This window comes from Coregonus clupeaformis, chromosome 20 (genome assembly GCF_020615455.1).
Source record: "Coregonus clupeaformis isolate EN_2021a chromosome 20, ASM2061545v1, whole genome shotgun sequence".
NCBI lineage: Eukaryota > Metazoa > Chordata > Actinopteri > Salmoniformes > Salmonidae > Coregonus > Coregonus clupeaformis.
The window spans coordinates 41,623,453-41,640,481 of NC_059211.1; the positions used below are offsets into that span (position 1 = coordinate 41,623,453).

At 43.4% G+C, this 17,029-nt stretch overlaps 1 protein-coding gene across 2 annotated transcripts; it reads right to left on the minus strand.

The window, feature by feature from the left end:
• Positions 1-5,066: 5,066 nt before the first annotated feature.
• Positions 5,067-11,286, minus strand: slc5a9 (solute carrier family 5 member 9). Of its 2 annotated transcripts, none has more exons than XM_041839353.1 (13): positions 10,979-11,286; positions 10,652-10,723; positions 8,830-8,934; positions 8,483-8,647; positions 8,289-8,394; positions 8,116-8,196; positions 7,735-7,940; positions 7,429-7,564; positions 7,202-7,309; positions 6,886-7,036; positions 6,008-6,176; positions 5,675-5,842; positions 5,067-5,517 (listed from the first exon to the last, which is right to left on the minus strand). In XM_041839353.1, the coding sequence occupies exons 1-13, from the start codon at positions 11,105-11,107 to the stop codon at positions 5,182-5,184; spliced, it is 1,932 nt and encodes a 643-aa protein (XP_041695287.1). In that variant the 5' UTR covers positions 11,108-11,286; the 3' UTR covers positions 5,067-5,181. The 2 variants fall into 2 exon arrangements, with proteins under 2 accessions (XP_041695287.1, XP_041695286.1); XM_041839352.1 differs by having other exon boundaries at positions 5,675-5,890.
• Between the last annotated feature and the right edge of the window lie 5,743 nt (positions 11,287-17,029).

A 17,029-nucleotide genomic window follows, 5' to 3' on the forward strand; every position in this document is an offset into this window, starting at 1 on the left:
AATCTGGCATGGATTTCTTCTTCTTCAGTGGGGTTTATCAGCGGTTGGCATCCAACGTTATGGTTCATTACCGCCATCTACTGTACTGGAGTGTGGGCCAGAGACAGAAGAAACTAAATCCTACCTGCCAACCCCGTTTCGTTTAAAAAAGATAACAAAATATTTGAGACTATATCTAATAACGTTCTACTCAATATACTCTTTAAACTAATTTCCTGTATCCCCTTCTCCCTCATACTAGATCTCATTCTCTCTCTTTCCCTCTGATACTGCCCACACTGTAGCAATACATGCTCCACGGTCTGTTTCCTGACAATAATCACACTTTCCTGATGGATGCTTCCCTATCACATTTAATGTATTGTAATGACCCAGCTGGGTCATAAAGTAAAAGAGAGACGGGCACCAGGTGTACAGGCAGAACACAGGTTTATTCCTGAATGGGCTATTGTTCAGGCCACAGCCCACGCCGCTAAACCTCGAACGTACACAAATATAACATGTCAAGTTAAGGGTCCCGAACAGAAGAGAGAGAGATGAGACCGTAACCCCTATTTAAGCATTCCAAAACCCCGCGGGATTACCCATCATACCCCCCCACCCAACCTTTCCATCTGTCCTGGCATATTTAACCCCTGCTAGCACCCATGAGAACGATAACACACCCACGAACACAGAACACAATACCGGGTCGTTACAGTATTATTCAACTGGCTGTGTCCCACCCTTAATGTTGTAAAATAGCCTCCTCTGCCTTGCTCATTGAAACTTCAACATCCCCACTACTAAGTGCTTGTTTAGCCTGTTCATCTACTGCCTCGTTCCCCTCCACCCCCACATGGGCTGGGACCCAAGTAAATCTTATCTGAATACCCATCTGTTTAATCATGCCATGGGTTTGTAGCACCTCATAAAGCAGGTATTGTCTGCTACATGAGCTAAAGGACTAGAAACACATTAACACTGCACATGAATCAGAGCAAATAACTACTCTGTCTTGTTTGACTTCCTCCACCCACTGTAAAGCCAACAGCATGCCATCAGCTCCGCCGTATATACAGCCAGATTATCTGTAATACGTTTCCTGACTTCCGCCCCACATTCTTGCACTACAAATGCTGACTCAGCACGTCCTGTCCTTGGATCTTTTGAACCATCTAACATGGCCACAAAATCCCGATACACAGTTTCCAGACGTCTCTTAAAGAAATCAGCTGGATCAACACCCTCCCTATCTTTCTGTAGTCTCTCCAACACTTCTAGATCAACTACTGGAGGTGGGAGTAACGGCATACATTTCTATGGGATTTAGCGCCCCTATGTTGTTACAGCTCAGTACTGTACTGACAATTGTAATGTACATCAATCATGACTCAGCTTGTTTCAAATGACAATATATATTTTTTAATTCAACATGAATATCACCACCGGAAACCAGGTTTCCATCCAACCTTTTTATGCTTAGTAAAGTATCCAAATTACAATGTTTGGAACCTTAAACAACTAAAAACAACCCGACAACCGAAAAACACTTCCGGGTCCGTTTATTTACTTACATCGCTCAAACCCACTTTTTGTTGATAACTCGGCGAAACGTGGTCGGACTGGGCAGTTTTTTATTGTTGCATGGAGCTCGTCCTCCACATTAGGAACGTGCCAACCGCACTACGTCATTCTAGCTTCTGAGTTATCTGAGAAAATGGCCGTGTTACTTTCTCTCCTACAAAACATTAAGGACACCTGCTCTTTCCATGACATAGACAGACCAGGTGAAAGCTATGATCCCTTATTGATGTCACTTGATAAATCCACTTCAATCTTTGTAGATGAAGGGGAGGAGACTGTAAGAATGTACCTTTTACTCCATATATTTTCCCTGACACTGTTGGAGAAAATTGTCCTTATACTTATTAAAAAACCAAAGTACTTACATAGTTTTTGCAGAATCAAGATATACTTTATTACACAAGCAATAGAGCCGAGCTGGGCTGCAGAGCAACTAACACTCAGCTCTCAGTTTATATACAGTTCCATTCTTGCTCATTTTACATACTTCTTAGCTTAATCCCTCCCTGTTTAGTTCCTCCACCATTGTTTCCAGTTTTCACTTCTTGAGGGCTCCGCCTACTTCCTTATTTTATAATAGTGGCGAAATCTGACTTCTCTTCCTTCTATGTATTGCGTTTCTGAAAACAATAGTGGCGGGACCAAGCCCTGTCATGTAAAAATAACAGAGCCATTTCCTGGCTCTGTTCTGACCCTTTAATTGATTCTTAAACATATCAATTGATACTTAAACATGGCTTAAACGTGACAGGTCCATTTTCTGAGCCAAAATCAATTCTCAAACATATACATTTCCCACACACATAGCAGGCAGTTCTCACACATAGCAGGCCCATTCCCAGGTCCATTTCTTGGCTCTGTTCCAGGCCGCTTCCTTCTGTACCACTTAGTTTTAACGCTTGTCAAGTTGTGAATAACTATGTTTAATTTATAGTCTGAAAAGATTGAACTATGTTTAACATAGTTTAACGTATAGTCTACTGAAAAATCCCCAATAACACCCAAAAGTACTCGTTACACTTTGACAGGAAAATGGTCAAATTCACACACTTATCAAGAGAACATCCCTGGTCATCCCTACTGCCTCTGATCTGGCAGTCTCATTAAACACAAATGCTTAATTTGTAAACTATGTCTGAGTGTTGGAGTGTGCCCCTGGCTATCCGTCAATAAAAATAAAAATAAAATAGTGCCATCTGGTTTGTTTAATATAAGGAATTTGAAATGATGTATACTTTTACTTTTGATACTTATGTATATTTAAAACCAAATACTACTGGGTGACTTTCACTTTTACTTGAGTCATTTTCTATTAAGGTATCTTTACTTTAAGGATGACGATTGAGTACTTTTTCCACCACTGGTAGTAGGTGCTATGCGCCCCGGTTTGTGTCACACCTCCTTCACATAGAGTTGATCAGGCTGTTGATTGTGACCTGTGGAATGTCCCACTCCTCTTCAATGGCTGTGCGAAGTTGCTGGATATTGGCGGGAGCTGGAACACGCTGTCGTACTCGTCGATCCAGAGCATCCCAAACATGCTCAATGGGTGACATGTCTGGTGAGTATGCAGGCCATGGAAGAACTGAGACATTTTCAGCTTCCAGGAATTGTGTACAGATCCTTGCGACATAGGGCCGTGCATTATCATGATGAAACATGAGGTGATGGTGGCAGATGAATGGCACGACAATGGGCCTCAGGATCTCGTCACGGTATCTCTGTGCATTCAAATTACCATCGCTAAAATACAATTGTGTTCGTTGTCCGTAGCTTATGCCTGCCCATACCATAACCCCACCACCACCATGGGGCACTCTGTTCACAACGTTGAGATCAGCAAACAGCTCACTCACACAATGCCGTATACGTGGTCTGCGGTTGTGAGGCCAGTTGGACGTACTGCCAAATTCTCAAAAACGACATTGGTAGAGAAATTAACATTCAATTCTCTGGCAACAGCTCCGGTAGACATTCCTGGAGTCAGCATGCCAATTGCACGCTCCCTCAAAACTTGAGACATCTGTGGCATTGTGTTGAGTGACAAAATTGCACATTTTAGAGTGGCCTTTTATTGTCCTCAGCACAAGATGCACCTGTGTAAGGTTTAATCCGTTTCTTGATATCCCACACCTGTCAGGTGGATAGATTATCTTGGCAAAGGAGAAATGCTCACTAACAGGGATGTAAACAAATTTTAGCACCAAATTTGAGAGATTTTGGTGCATATGGAGAATTTTGGGGATCTTTTATTTCAGCCCATGAAACATGGGACCAACATTTGCATGTTCAGTTTATATTTTTGTTCAGTGTACTTAAGTAAAAATACTTTAAAGTATTACTTAAGTTGTATTTTGGGGTATCTTCTTTACTATTTATATGTTTTACAACTTTTACTTCACTACATCCCTAAAGAAAATAATGTATTATCGCTGACACCCAAAGGTAGTCTTTACATTTTGAATTCTGTCAAATTCTTGCACTTTTCAAGAGATAATCCCTGGTCATCTCTACGGCCTCTGATCTGGTGGACTCACTAAACACACATGCTTCGTTTGTAAATTATGTCTGAGTGTTGGAGTGTGCCCCTGGCTATCCCTAAATTAAAAATACAAGAAACTGGTGCCTTCTAGTTTGCTTAATATAAGGAATTTGAAATGATCTATACTTTTACTTTTGATACTTAAGTATATTCTAGCAATTCCATTTACTTTTGATACTTAAGTATATTTAAAACCAAACACTTTTAGACTTTTACTCAAGTAGTATTTTACTGGGTGACTTTCATCTTTACTTGAGTCATTTTCTATTAAGGTATCTTTATTTTTACTCAAGTACATTTACATTTTAGTCATTTAGCAGACGCTCTTATCCAGAGCGATTTACAGTTGGTGAGTGCATACATTTTTTTGTTGTTCATACCAGTCACTATGTATGACAATTGTGTACTTTTTTCACCACTGGAAGCATTGGAGTCAACATGGGCAAGCATCCCTGTCGCACCTTGTAGACGAATTGAGGCTGTTCTGAGGGAAAAAGGGGGGCTGCAACTCAATATTATGGTGTCTCTCTGTGCGCTCTAGCCAATAGCGAGCAGATAGCGCTGTTGGCATGAGCGCATGTGCCAATACCAGTGTGCACACTCGCTATATAATGCAATTTCTTTTGTGAGAAAACCAACAGTAGAGTTGAAAATTCGATGGAAAACCATTTAACTTGTATTTTTTATACAGTGCATGGGGAATTTAACCGCAAAATGTATTTTATGTCCAATATGTCATCACGCACAGCCTTTTATATGCAACAAGTCAATTTGATGGAAACACATCTCTGGTGGGAAAATGCGCGTATTGTTTTTATGCGGATTTTAGAATATTCGCATGAAAATCTGTCGCCAATTGGATGTAAACCTAGCTACTGACCCTGATCAAAGAGTACACATACAGAAGACAGTTTTGGCAATAAAAAGTCTAAATCACAACAACAAAAAACAACATTACCATTATTGTTTGACATTCTAATTGCAAACCAATTAGCATTTTGTGTGTGATTAATAATTAAATAAACAATATGTGATTCAATAATATCTATAATCAAAAGGAGAGTTATATTAATTCAGGCAAAGTAGCCCCACAGAAATATGTTGATAGTGAGTAGAATGAGGGCGTTGGCATTGCAGACATTCCGCCAGATTGGTTCTTCCTCAATGCTGGTCAGTTTTAACTCCAAGGCATGTTTCTCCTCCAGGGTTAACTCTTTCTTCTCAGGCCCAGACATCCCACACAGCCACATTCCCGTGCGCTTCCAGCACGGCCTGTCCTCCACAGCAGCCTCCTCCCCAACGCTGGGGTCAGGTGTTGTGGGTGGTGTCCTGGGCTTTGTGGTCCATGGGTCATCGAAGTCAATGCGCGGCTCCTTGCTGTGTCTTGTCCACCATGTCAGGCGATGGAGCTGCAGGGGGATTGAAGAGGGGAAGAATGAATAGGTTATAAAATGTCATAAAACCTGTACATGTTATTTTCTTTTAACTTAAATGAATCCCATAAGTGACACCATATATTTTGCAAGTCAGTTTAATGTTTATGATGAGTAAATGTGGAACTCTTACATGGTGCTCTGGAATGGCCGGAGTGCAGAGGCTGACAGCAGTGATGACCAGGCCAGTGAGAGCCAGGAGGATGAGAGCAAAGTACAGGTAGTGGACATCCCTGATGAAGGCTGGCCGTATGTCCATCTCTCCACAGGATGGGGTTCCATACACAAACACCAGCACCATCTGCACCAAGCCAACAGCAAGGCCCACGATCAGACCCCAGAAGGCTCCCTATATTAACAGTCACCCACATTGAACGCACACACAAAGGGACAGTGTTTTATATCGAATCTTAACAATGTGCTTTATGACAAACACACAACAATGTGATGAAACCCTTGATCTGACCTGCTCATTGACACGCCTCCAGAAGATCGCCATGATGAAGACAGCAGTGATGGGAGGAGCCAGGTAGCTGGTGATGGCCTGGATGTAGTCAAACAGCTGTCCACTGTTGGCTGACTGGATGATGGGGATCCACAGGATGCTGAGCACCACCATCACTAAGATGAACACCCTGCAGGTGATGAGCACAGACAGGAGGTGAGGGTTCTTACGGTTTAAAGTATTGTATAATGAATCCTACATAGGTTACTTTTGTTAGGAATCGTTGCCTTACTAAAAGTGTTTTAATTTAGAAAACCCCTAGGCATGTTTTCTAGTATGTAAATGTAACAGTATTGAGTATATACAGCATTGGACTTTGGACCAGAGGTCATGGGTTTGGATTATGGGGCAGGGAAACTTAATTTACCTCCATAAAATAGACATCTTAATGGGATATATACCTTAAGTCTAGCATTCAAAACAAGACAATGTTTGAAACAGGGAATTCCTGCAAGACAAATAATGCTTGCTCCATTCAACTTTTATTATTGTTTGAGAAAAAAATTATATCACTTGTTATTTGGGTAAAAAATGTTTTGTCCAGACATACTTTGTTTTTATGTGGGTGAAAATGAAAATTCTTGACACTTTTATTGAGCTGTATAGATTTTGTATAATGTCCTCTGAGGTTTAGTTATGTGATTTTATACTAAGCTTATTATTCACAGGGGACTCAAAGGAATTGTAGCACAAAATATAACAGTGCCTGGAGCAAACTAAAGCAGAACCTGAAAAAGTTGGGCATGTTTAGACACAGCTATTGTCAAGCAACTGGCTTTGACTCATGTTTAGAAGACATTGCTGTACATTTCTTTAACAGGTAGAGTGGCATTACCTACCTGCCCACTACCATGAGTTCTGGCTCGGAGGCCTGTGGCCGGACCCTCTGCCAGATGTCCATGGTGAACAGGGTGCTGCTACTGTTGAAGATGGAGGTCAGAGAGGACATGAGGGCAGCCATCATTACTGCAATCATCAACCCCCGCATGCCTTGAGGGGACAGAGTGAGATTGGGCGAGTCAGATTTAAAATACAAACATCCTCATAGAATTACATAGACACACATACAGTGATATCACATTTTAACCTTTGCAAAAATAGGATCAATAGTAAGTGTGTTTTCAGTTTGTTGACGCGTGTGTGCGGATGTCTTACCAACAGGCATAAGTTCTACCACTAGTTTAGGGTAGGCAATATTGGAGCAGCCCACAGTGGCTCCACAGATTCTTTGGCACTCAATGGGGTCAACACAGCCTACCTCATCTGCAGACATAAAGAGACAATATAGTAATACACAATACATTAACATACTATAAAACTTCTAAACAAGGGCAATACCATTGTTGTATATTGGATTTAGTATAGACAAAGTGAGAACTCACCTGGGTAAAGTGCTCTACTGATCATGCCAGGCATCACGATAAAGAACATAGGCAGGACCTTTAGGTAACCTCCCAGCACAGAGCCTCCTTTGGCATGGGACAGGTTCTTGGCTGAGAGAGACCTCTGCACTATCACCTGGAGCAGGTTAGGACAAGGTCAATTACGTGAGGAAATCTCCTGCCTCACCAAAAATGTGAGATTCTTTGTAATGGTCTACTGTAAAATCTAAATAATAGGTCAAAATAACACATTAGACTTGACTATAATACAAAAGGCAAGTCAACTACAAAAGTGCCATTTCATACCTGGTCAGCGCACCACACCCAGGTGGCCAGCACCGTGAGGCCAAACAGCAGGCCAGGCCAGGGCAGGTCCCCCGTCACTGGGTCTCTGAAGATGTGGAAGGCATCGGACCGGGGGAGGTGACATGTAGTGTTGGGCACAGTCAATATGGGGATGGCCTCCTTGTACTGCTCCTGCAGACCCTCATACCATCCCACTTTGTCAAACGCTAAAGAAGATAAAGTTCAAGGGTCAGTTTGAAAATGAATACAATAAATCATCCAATCATTAATTAATAAAGTAATTATATACTATGATACTAAAGTAGTTTTAGACAAATTCATATTTAGGGGTGTATACTGTATACCGATGAACTTATACTATAGAAAACATAAAAACAGTACCTATGAACATGAGTACGAATGCGCCTATCACCATGATGACCGTCTGGACAGCATCTGTATAGATAACTGCTGTCAGCCCCCCTGGAATCAGTAACAGCCAATGGTAATCAATAACAAATAATCCCATGTAATGAATGAATAAATGACAGTGGTAGATTATGATGAAAAGTTACCAGCTATAGTGTAGAGGGCAGTTACTAGAAGAAGCACCACTGTGGAGAGATAGAGGTCCCAGCCCAGGGACACTTGAATGAACAGAGCGCCAGAGAAGATGTCTGTCTGTCAGCAGAGGTAACAAGAATATTCAACAAACACCCTGAATTCCTTTACTTAAAATATTAGATTTAAAAAAAAGAGAGAATCGTACTGATATCTTGGTGAAAATATAGAGGAGGAGGGAGAGAACACTCATATAGATTCTGATGCGCTGGCCCCCAAACCGCTTCTTCAGGTACTCTGGCATGGTTACCACACCAGCGGAGATGTAGACAGGCACAAAGATCCAACCAAGAGCAATGAGAACCCAAGCTGCCTGTGAAACATGAAACTCATAAATGGGGTATTTTATTCTAAACTGAAATACTCTAGATAGGTCTTCAAAATAAAGGGCGTCCACCTCCTGATGGAAATATTGACAAACTGTAATAACTCGATTTCCTCTCCATTGTTTATCTTCTTGGTGTTTTTTCACAATGCACTTAACATATTACTTACATTCCATTCAAACCCTCCAACAGCGATGCCTCCTGCTGCTCCAGTGCCAGCTAATCCAATTAACAAACCACTGCCAACATTACTGGACATCAGAGAGGCCCCAATCTGAGACAGCAGAACAAAATTTACATAATTGTGTCCATTTTTATCTTTGGATATAGATCAACTCAGCAAAAAAAGAAATGTCCCTTTTCAGGACCCTGTCTTTCAAAGATAATTTGTAAAAATCCAAATAACATCACAGATCTTCATTGTAAAGGGTTTAAACACTGTTTCCCATGCTTGTTCAATGAACCATAAACAATTAATGAACATGCACCTGTGGAACGGTTGTTAAGACACACAGTTATGAAAACTTAGGACACTAAAGAGGCCTTTCTACTGACTCTGAAAAACATCAAAAGAAAGATGCCCAGGGTCCCTTCTCATCTGCGTGAACGTGCCTTAGGCTTGCTGCAAGGAGGCATGAACACTGCAGATGTGGCCAGGGCAATAAATTGCAATGTCCGTACTGTGAGACGCCTAAGACAGCGCTACAGGGAGACAGGACGGATAGCTGATCGTCCTCGCAGTGGCAGACCAGGCGTAACAACACCTGCACGGGATCGGTACATCCGAACATCACACCTTCGGGACAGGTACAGGATGGCAACAACAACTGCCCGAGTTACACCAGGAACGCACAGTCCCTCCATCAGTGCTCAGAATGTCCGCAATAGGCTGAGAGAGGCTGGACTGAGGGCTTGTAGGCCTGTTGTAAGGCAGGTCCTCACCAGACATCACCGGCAACAACGTCGCCTATGGGCACAAACCCACCGTTGCTGAACCAGACAGGACTGGCAAAAAGTGCTCTTCACTGACGAGTCGCGGTTTTGTCTCACCAGGGGTGATGGTTGGATTCGCGTTACCGAGGAGCGTACTCTGGAGCGGGATCGATTTGGAGGTGGAGGGTCCGTCATGGTCTGGGGCGGTGTGTCACAGCATCATCGGACTGAGCTTGTTGTCATTGCAGGCAATCTCAACGCTGTGCGTTACAGGGAAGACATCCTCCTCCCTCATGTGGTACACTTCCTGCAGGCTCATCCTGACATGACCCTCCAGCATGACAGTGCCACCAGCCATACTGCTCGTTCTGTGCGTGATTTCCTGCAAGACAGGAATGTCAGTGTTCTGCCATGGCCAGCGAAGAGCCCGGATCTCAATCCCATTGAGCACGTCTGGGACCTGTTGGATCGGAGGGTGAGGGCTAGGGCCATTCCCCCCAGAAATGTCCGGGAACTTGCAGGTGCCTTGGTGGAAGAGTGGGGTAACATCTCACAGCAAGAACTGGTAAATCTGGTGCAGTCCATGAGGAGGAGATGCACTGCAGTACTTAATGCAGCTGGTGGCCACACCAGATACTGACTGTTACTTTTGATTTTGACCCCCCCTTTGTTCAGGGACACGTTATTCCATTTCTGTTTTTCACGTCTGTGGAACTTGTTCAGTTTATGTCTCAGTTGTTGAATCTTGTTATGTTCTTACAAATATTTACACATGTTAAGTTTGCTGAAAATAAATGCAGTTGACAGTGAGAGGACGTTTCTTTTTTTGCTGAGTTGCTATTATCAGGATCAACTATTTTCAACCAATTGTTCACTGTCATTCAAAAATTGCTTTCCTAATTTCAAATAGATGATAATACTTAATAGTCTGGATCATGATTAACTTTTTCAGTAGTTGACGCATTACTCATTTCATCATTAATGTTCAGTTCAATGCATAGAGTTTATTTGAGTTAAATGCATTGAGTTCAATACCATCAACATCTCAGACTACTTACAGGCCACCATGTCATGGATCTTCCAGCCAAGAAGTATCCACCCACTGTCCCACGGTTTGCCCTGACAGAGGACTGCAATAAATAATTAATTTAAAACTATTCGGTCCGTAGATATTAGTTACAGCAAAGCTTTCTCAATGACATTGCTTTATACTTTATACTTATATTTAGTCAATATTGCATATATTTGAACAACAGATTTTATGTGAGGAAGAATTCTGATGAATGAATCTCCACAGTACTACTTCAGTGTCAGATCATTGTACCAGTCTGCCCTCTTCATACAATGAAAACATCCACCAGGTAATAGGAGTATTTATTACTTACCCATATTCCCACAACAAGAACAAAGACGAAGTATACCACAACCACAACAATATCAAGAGCTTCCAAATTAAACTTTTCATGTAATTCAGGCACAGAAGTCGTTGTCGCAAGACTAGGTGTTGAAGTCATTTTGACAAAAACATAGAAAACCGTGTGAACTTTGAGGCTAGCATGAAGTAAGTCAATGATTAATCAGCTTATCAAGACAGTAAGGAACCCCATTCATTGGTCACATATAAACTGAAAACTCTTCAGAAATACAGTGGCTTGCGGAAGTATTCACCCCCCTTGGCATTTTTCCTATTTTGTTGCCTTACAACCTGGAATTAAAATGGATTTAATGGGGGTTTGTATCGTGTCGTACTCTGCGAATGTTGTAGAGCATGGATCGGGTCACTGCTTTGATGTTAGTGGAGAACGACAGGGTGTTGTCCAGGGTCACGCCAAGGTTCTTTGCACTCTGGGAGGAGGAAACAATGGAGTTGTCAACCGTGATGGCGAGATCATGGAGCGGGCAGTCCTTCCCCGGGAGGAAGAGCAGCTCCGTCTTGCCGAGGTCCAGCTTGAGGTGGTGATCCGACATCCACACTGATATGTCTGCCAGACATGCAGAGATGCGATTCGCCACCTGGTTATCAGAAGGGGTAAGGAGAAAATGAATTGTGTGTCGTCTGCGTAGCAATGATAGGAGAGACCATGTGCGGATATGACAAAGCCAAGTGACTTGGTGTATAGAGAGAATAGGAGAGGGCCTAGAACTGAGCCCTGGGGGACACCAGTGGTGAGAGCACGTGGTGCGGAGACAGATTCTCGCCACGCCACCTGGTAGGAGGGACCTGTCAGGTAGGACGCAATCCAAGAGTGAGCAGCGCCGGAGATGCCCAACTCGGAGAGTATTATAACAGCGCCGGAGAAGATGGCTGCCGTTTTACAGCCCTCTAACCAATTGTACTATTATGTGTGTTTTTCCGCGTTATTTGTAATTTATTTTGTACATGTTTCTGCCATCGTCTCTTATAACCAAAAAGAGCTTCTGGATATCAGGACAGCGATTACTCACCTCGTATTGGACGAAGATTTTTTCTTCAACGAGGCGGCCGCAAAGGATATCATACAGACACCCGACAAGGCTCAAATCCCCGTCATTCGCATGAGGAAGAGACGGAGATATCGTGGACGTAGATCGGGGTGCCTTGTAAGGATCCGACGGCGAGCGAGTAAACTGCCTCTTCCATCAATCCTATTAGCCAATCTTCAATCATTGGATAACAAATTGGATGACCTAAGATTACGGTTATCCTACCAACGGGACATTAAAAACTGTAATATCTTATGTTTCACCGAGTCGTGGCTGAACGACGACATGGATAACACACAGCTAGCGGGCTATACGCTACATCGGCAGGATAGAACGGCTGACTCCGGTAAGACAAGGGGTGGCGGTCTGTGTATATTTGTAAACAACAGCTGGTGCACAAAATCAAATACTAAGGAAGTCTCAAGGTTTTGCTCGCCTGAGGTAGAGTATCTTATGATAAGCTGTAGACCACACTATTTACCAAGAGAGTTTTCATCTATATTTTTTATAGCTGTCTATTTACCACCACAAACCAATGCTGGCATTAAGATTGCACTGAATTAGTTGTACAAGGCCATAAATCAACAGGAAAAAGCTCATCCAGATGCAGCGCTCCTAGTGGCCGGGGACTTTAATGCAGGGAAACTTAAATCCGTTCTACCTAATTTCTGTTTCAAGCAGACCACCATAGTCCCCGTGCCCAAGGACTCTAAGATAACCTGCCTAAATGACTACCGACCCGTAGCACTGACGTCTGTAGCCATGAAGTGCTTTGAAAGGCTGGTCATGGCTCACATCAACAGCATTATCCCAGAAACCCTAGACCCACTCCAATTTGCATACCGCCCCAACAGATCCACAGATGATGCAATCTCTATTGCACTCCACACTGCCCTTTCCCACCTGGACAAGAGGAACACCTACGTGAGAATGCAATTCATTGACTACAGCTCAGCATTTAACACCATAGTGCCCTCTAAGCTCATCACTAAGCTAAGGATCCTGGGACTAAACACCTCCCTCTGCAACTGGATCCTGGACTTCCTGACGGGCCGCCCCCAGGTGGTAAGGGTAGGTAACAACACATCTGCCACACTGATCCTCAACACGGGGGCCCCTCAGGGGTGCGTGCTCAGTCCCCTCCTGTACTCTCTGTTCACCCATGACTGCATGGCCAGGCACGACTCCAACACCATCATTAAGTTTGCCGACGACACAACAGTGGTAGGCCTGATCACCGACAACGATAAGACAGCCTATAGGGAGGAGGTCAGAGACCTGGCAGTGTGGTGCCAGGACAACAACCTCTCCCTCAACGTGACCAAGACAAAGGAGATGATTGTGGACTACAGGAAAAAGAGGACTGAGCACGCCCCCATTCTCACCGACGGGGCTGTAGTGGAACAGGTTGAGAGCTTCAAGTTCCTTGGTGTCCACATCACCAACGAACTATCATGGTCCAAACACACCAAGACAGTCGTGAAGAGGGCACGACAAAGCCTATTCCCCCTCAGGAGACTGAAAAGATTTGGCATGGGTCCTCAGATCCTCAAAAAATTCTGCAGCTGCACCATCGAGAGCATCCTGACTGGTTGCATCACCGCCTGGTATGGCAACTGCTTGGCCTCCGACCGCAAGGCACTACAGAGGGTAGTGCGTACGGCCCAGTACATCACTGGGGCCAAGCTTCCTGCCATCCAGGACCTCTATACCAGGCGGTGTCAGAGGAAGGCCCTCAAAATTGTCAAAGACTCCAGCCACCCTAGTCATAGACTGTTCTCTCTGCTACCGCACGGCAAGCGGTACCGGAGTGCCAAGTCTAGGTCCAAAAGACTTCTCAACAGATTCTACCCCCAAGCCATAAGACTCCTGAACAGCTAATCATGGCTACCCGGACTATTTGCACTGTCCCCCCACCCCATCCTTTTTACGCTGCTGCTCCTCTGTTAATTATTTATGCATAGTCACTTTAACTCTACCCACATGTACATATTACTTCAACTACCTCAACTAGCCGGTGCCCCCGCACATTGACTCTGCACCGGTACCCCCCTGTATATATATCCTACCTACTGTTATTTTATTTTACTTCTGCTCTTTTTTTCTCAACACTTTTTTTGTTGTTGTTTTATTTTTACTTTTTTTGTTAAAAATAAATGCACTGTTGGTTAAGGGCTGTAAGTAAGCATTTCACTGTAATGTCTGCACCTGTTGTATTCGGCGCATGTGACCAATAAAATTTGATTTGATTTGATTTGATTTGGAGAGGAGGATCTGATGGTTCACAGTATCAAAGGCAGCGGATAGGTCTAGAAGGATAAGAGCAGAGGAGAGAGAGTTAGCTTTAGCAGTGCGGAGAGCCTCCGTGACACAGAGAAGAGCAGTCTTAGTTGAATGACCAGTCTTGATGCTGCCACCACCATGCTTCACTGTGGGGATGGTGTTCTCGGGGTGATGAGAGGTGTTGGGTTTGCGCCAGACATAGTGTTTTCCTTGATGGCCAAAAAGCTCAATTTGAGTCTCATCTGACCAGAGTACCTTCTTCCATATGTTTGGGGAGTCTCCCACATGCCTTTTGGCAAAACGTGTTTGCTTATTTTTTTCTTTAAGCAATGGCTTTTTCTCTTCCGTAAAGCCCAGCTCTGTGGAGTGTATGGCTTAAAGTGGTCCTATGGACAGATACCCCAATCTCTGCTGTGGAGCTTTGCAGCTCCTTCAGGTTTATCCTTGGTCTCTTTGTTAACTCTTCGCCCTCCTTGCCTGGTCTGTGAGTTTTGGTGGGCGGCCCTCTCTTGGCAGGTTTGTTGTGGTGCCATATTCTTTCCGTTTTTTAAATAATGGATTTAGTGGTGCTCTGTGGGACGTTCAAATCTTCTGACATTTTTTTATAACCCAACCCTGATCTGTACTTCTCCACAACTTTGTCCCTGACCTTGTTTGGAGAGCTCCTTGGTCTTCATGGTGCAGCTTGCTTAGTGGTGTTGCAGACTGGTGCCTTTCAGAACAGGTGTATATATACTGAGATCATGTGACAGATCATGTGACACTTAGATTGCACACAGGTGGACTTTATTTAACTAATTATGTGACTTCTGAAGGTAATTGGTTGCACCAGATTTTATTTAGGGGTTTCATAGCAAAGGGGGTGAATACATATGCACGCACCACTTTTCGGTTATTTATTTTGTATAATTTTTTGAAACAAGTTATTTTTTTCATTTCACTTCACCAATTTGGACTATTTTGTGTGTATCCATTACATGAAATCCAAATATAAATCCATTTAAATTACAGATTGTAATGCAACAAAATAGGAAAAACGCCAAGGGGGATGAATACTTTTGCAAGGCACTGTACCTGTCAGATTGTAAAGGATGCTTTCTGGAAAGATTTTGGTGGTGACATTTTCCTAAAATCCATAGGATGTATACAGTGAGGGAAAATAGTATTTGATCCCCTGCTGATTTTGTACGTTTGCCCACTGACAAATAAATGATCAGTCTATGATTTTAATGGTAGGTTTATTTGAACAGTGAGAGACAGAATAACAACAAAAAAATCCAGAAAAACGCATGTCAAAAATGTTATAAATTGATTTGCATTTTAATGAGGGAAATAAGTATTTGACCCCCTCTCAATCAGAAATATTTCTGGCTCCCAGGTGTCTTTTATACAGGTAACGAGCTGAGATTAGGAGCACACTCTTAAAGGGAGTGCTCCTAATCTCATCTTGTTACCTGTATAAAAGACACCTGTCCACAGAAGCAATCAATCAATCAGATTCCAAACTCTCCACCATGGCCAAGACCAAAGAGCTCTCCAAGGATGTCAGGGACATGATTGTAGACCTACACAAGGCTGGAATGGGCTACAAGACCATCGCCAAGCAGCTTGGTGAGAAGGTGACAACAGTTGGTGCGATTATTCGCAAATGGAAGAAACACAAAAGACCTGTCAATCTCCCTCGGCCTGGGGCTCCATGCAAGATCTCACCTCGTGGAGTTGCAATGATCATGAGAACGGTGAGGAATCAGCCCAGAACTACACGGGAGGATCTTGTCAATGATCTCAAGGCAGCTGGGACCATAGTCACCAAGAAAACAATTGGTAACACACTACTCCGTGAAGGACTGAAATCCTGCAGCGCCCACAAGGTCCCCCTGCTCAAGAAAGCACATATATAGGCCCGTCTGAAGTTTGCCAATGAACATCTGAATGATTCAGAGGAGAACTGGGTGAAAGTGTTGTGGTCAGTTGAGACCAAAATCGAGCTCTTTGGTATCAACTCAACTCGCCGTGTTTGGAGGAGGAGGAATGCTGCCTATGACTCCAAGAACACCATCCCCACCGTCAAACATGGAGGTGGAAACATTATGCTTTGGGGGTGTTTTTCTGCTAAGGGGATAGGACAACTTCACCGTATCAAAGGGACGATGGACGGGGCCATGTACTGTCAAATCTTGGGTGAGAACCTCCTTCCCTCAGCCAGGGTATTGAAAATGGGTCGTGGATGGGTATTCCAGCATGACAATGACCCAAAACACACAGCCAAGGCAAAAAAGGAGTGGCTCAAGAAGAACACATTAAGGTCCTGGAGTGGCCTAGCCAGTCTCCAGACCTTAATCCCATAGAAAATCTGTGGAGGGAGCTGAAGGTTCGAATTGCCAAACGTCAGCCTTGAAACCTTAATGACTTGGAGAAGATCTGCAAAGAGGAGTGGGACAAAATCCCTCCTGAGATGTGTGCAAACCTCGTGGCCAACTACAAGAAACGGCTGACCTCTGTGATTGCCAACAAGGATTTTGCCACCAAGTACTAAGTCATGTTTTGCAGAGGGGTCAAATACTTATTTCCCTCATTAAAATGCAAATCAATTTATAACATTTTTGACATGCGGTTTTCTGGATTTTGTTGTTGTTATTCTGTCTCTCACTGTTCAAATAAACCTACCATTAAAATTATAGACTGATCAT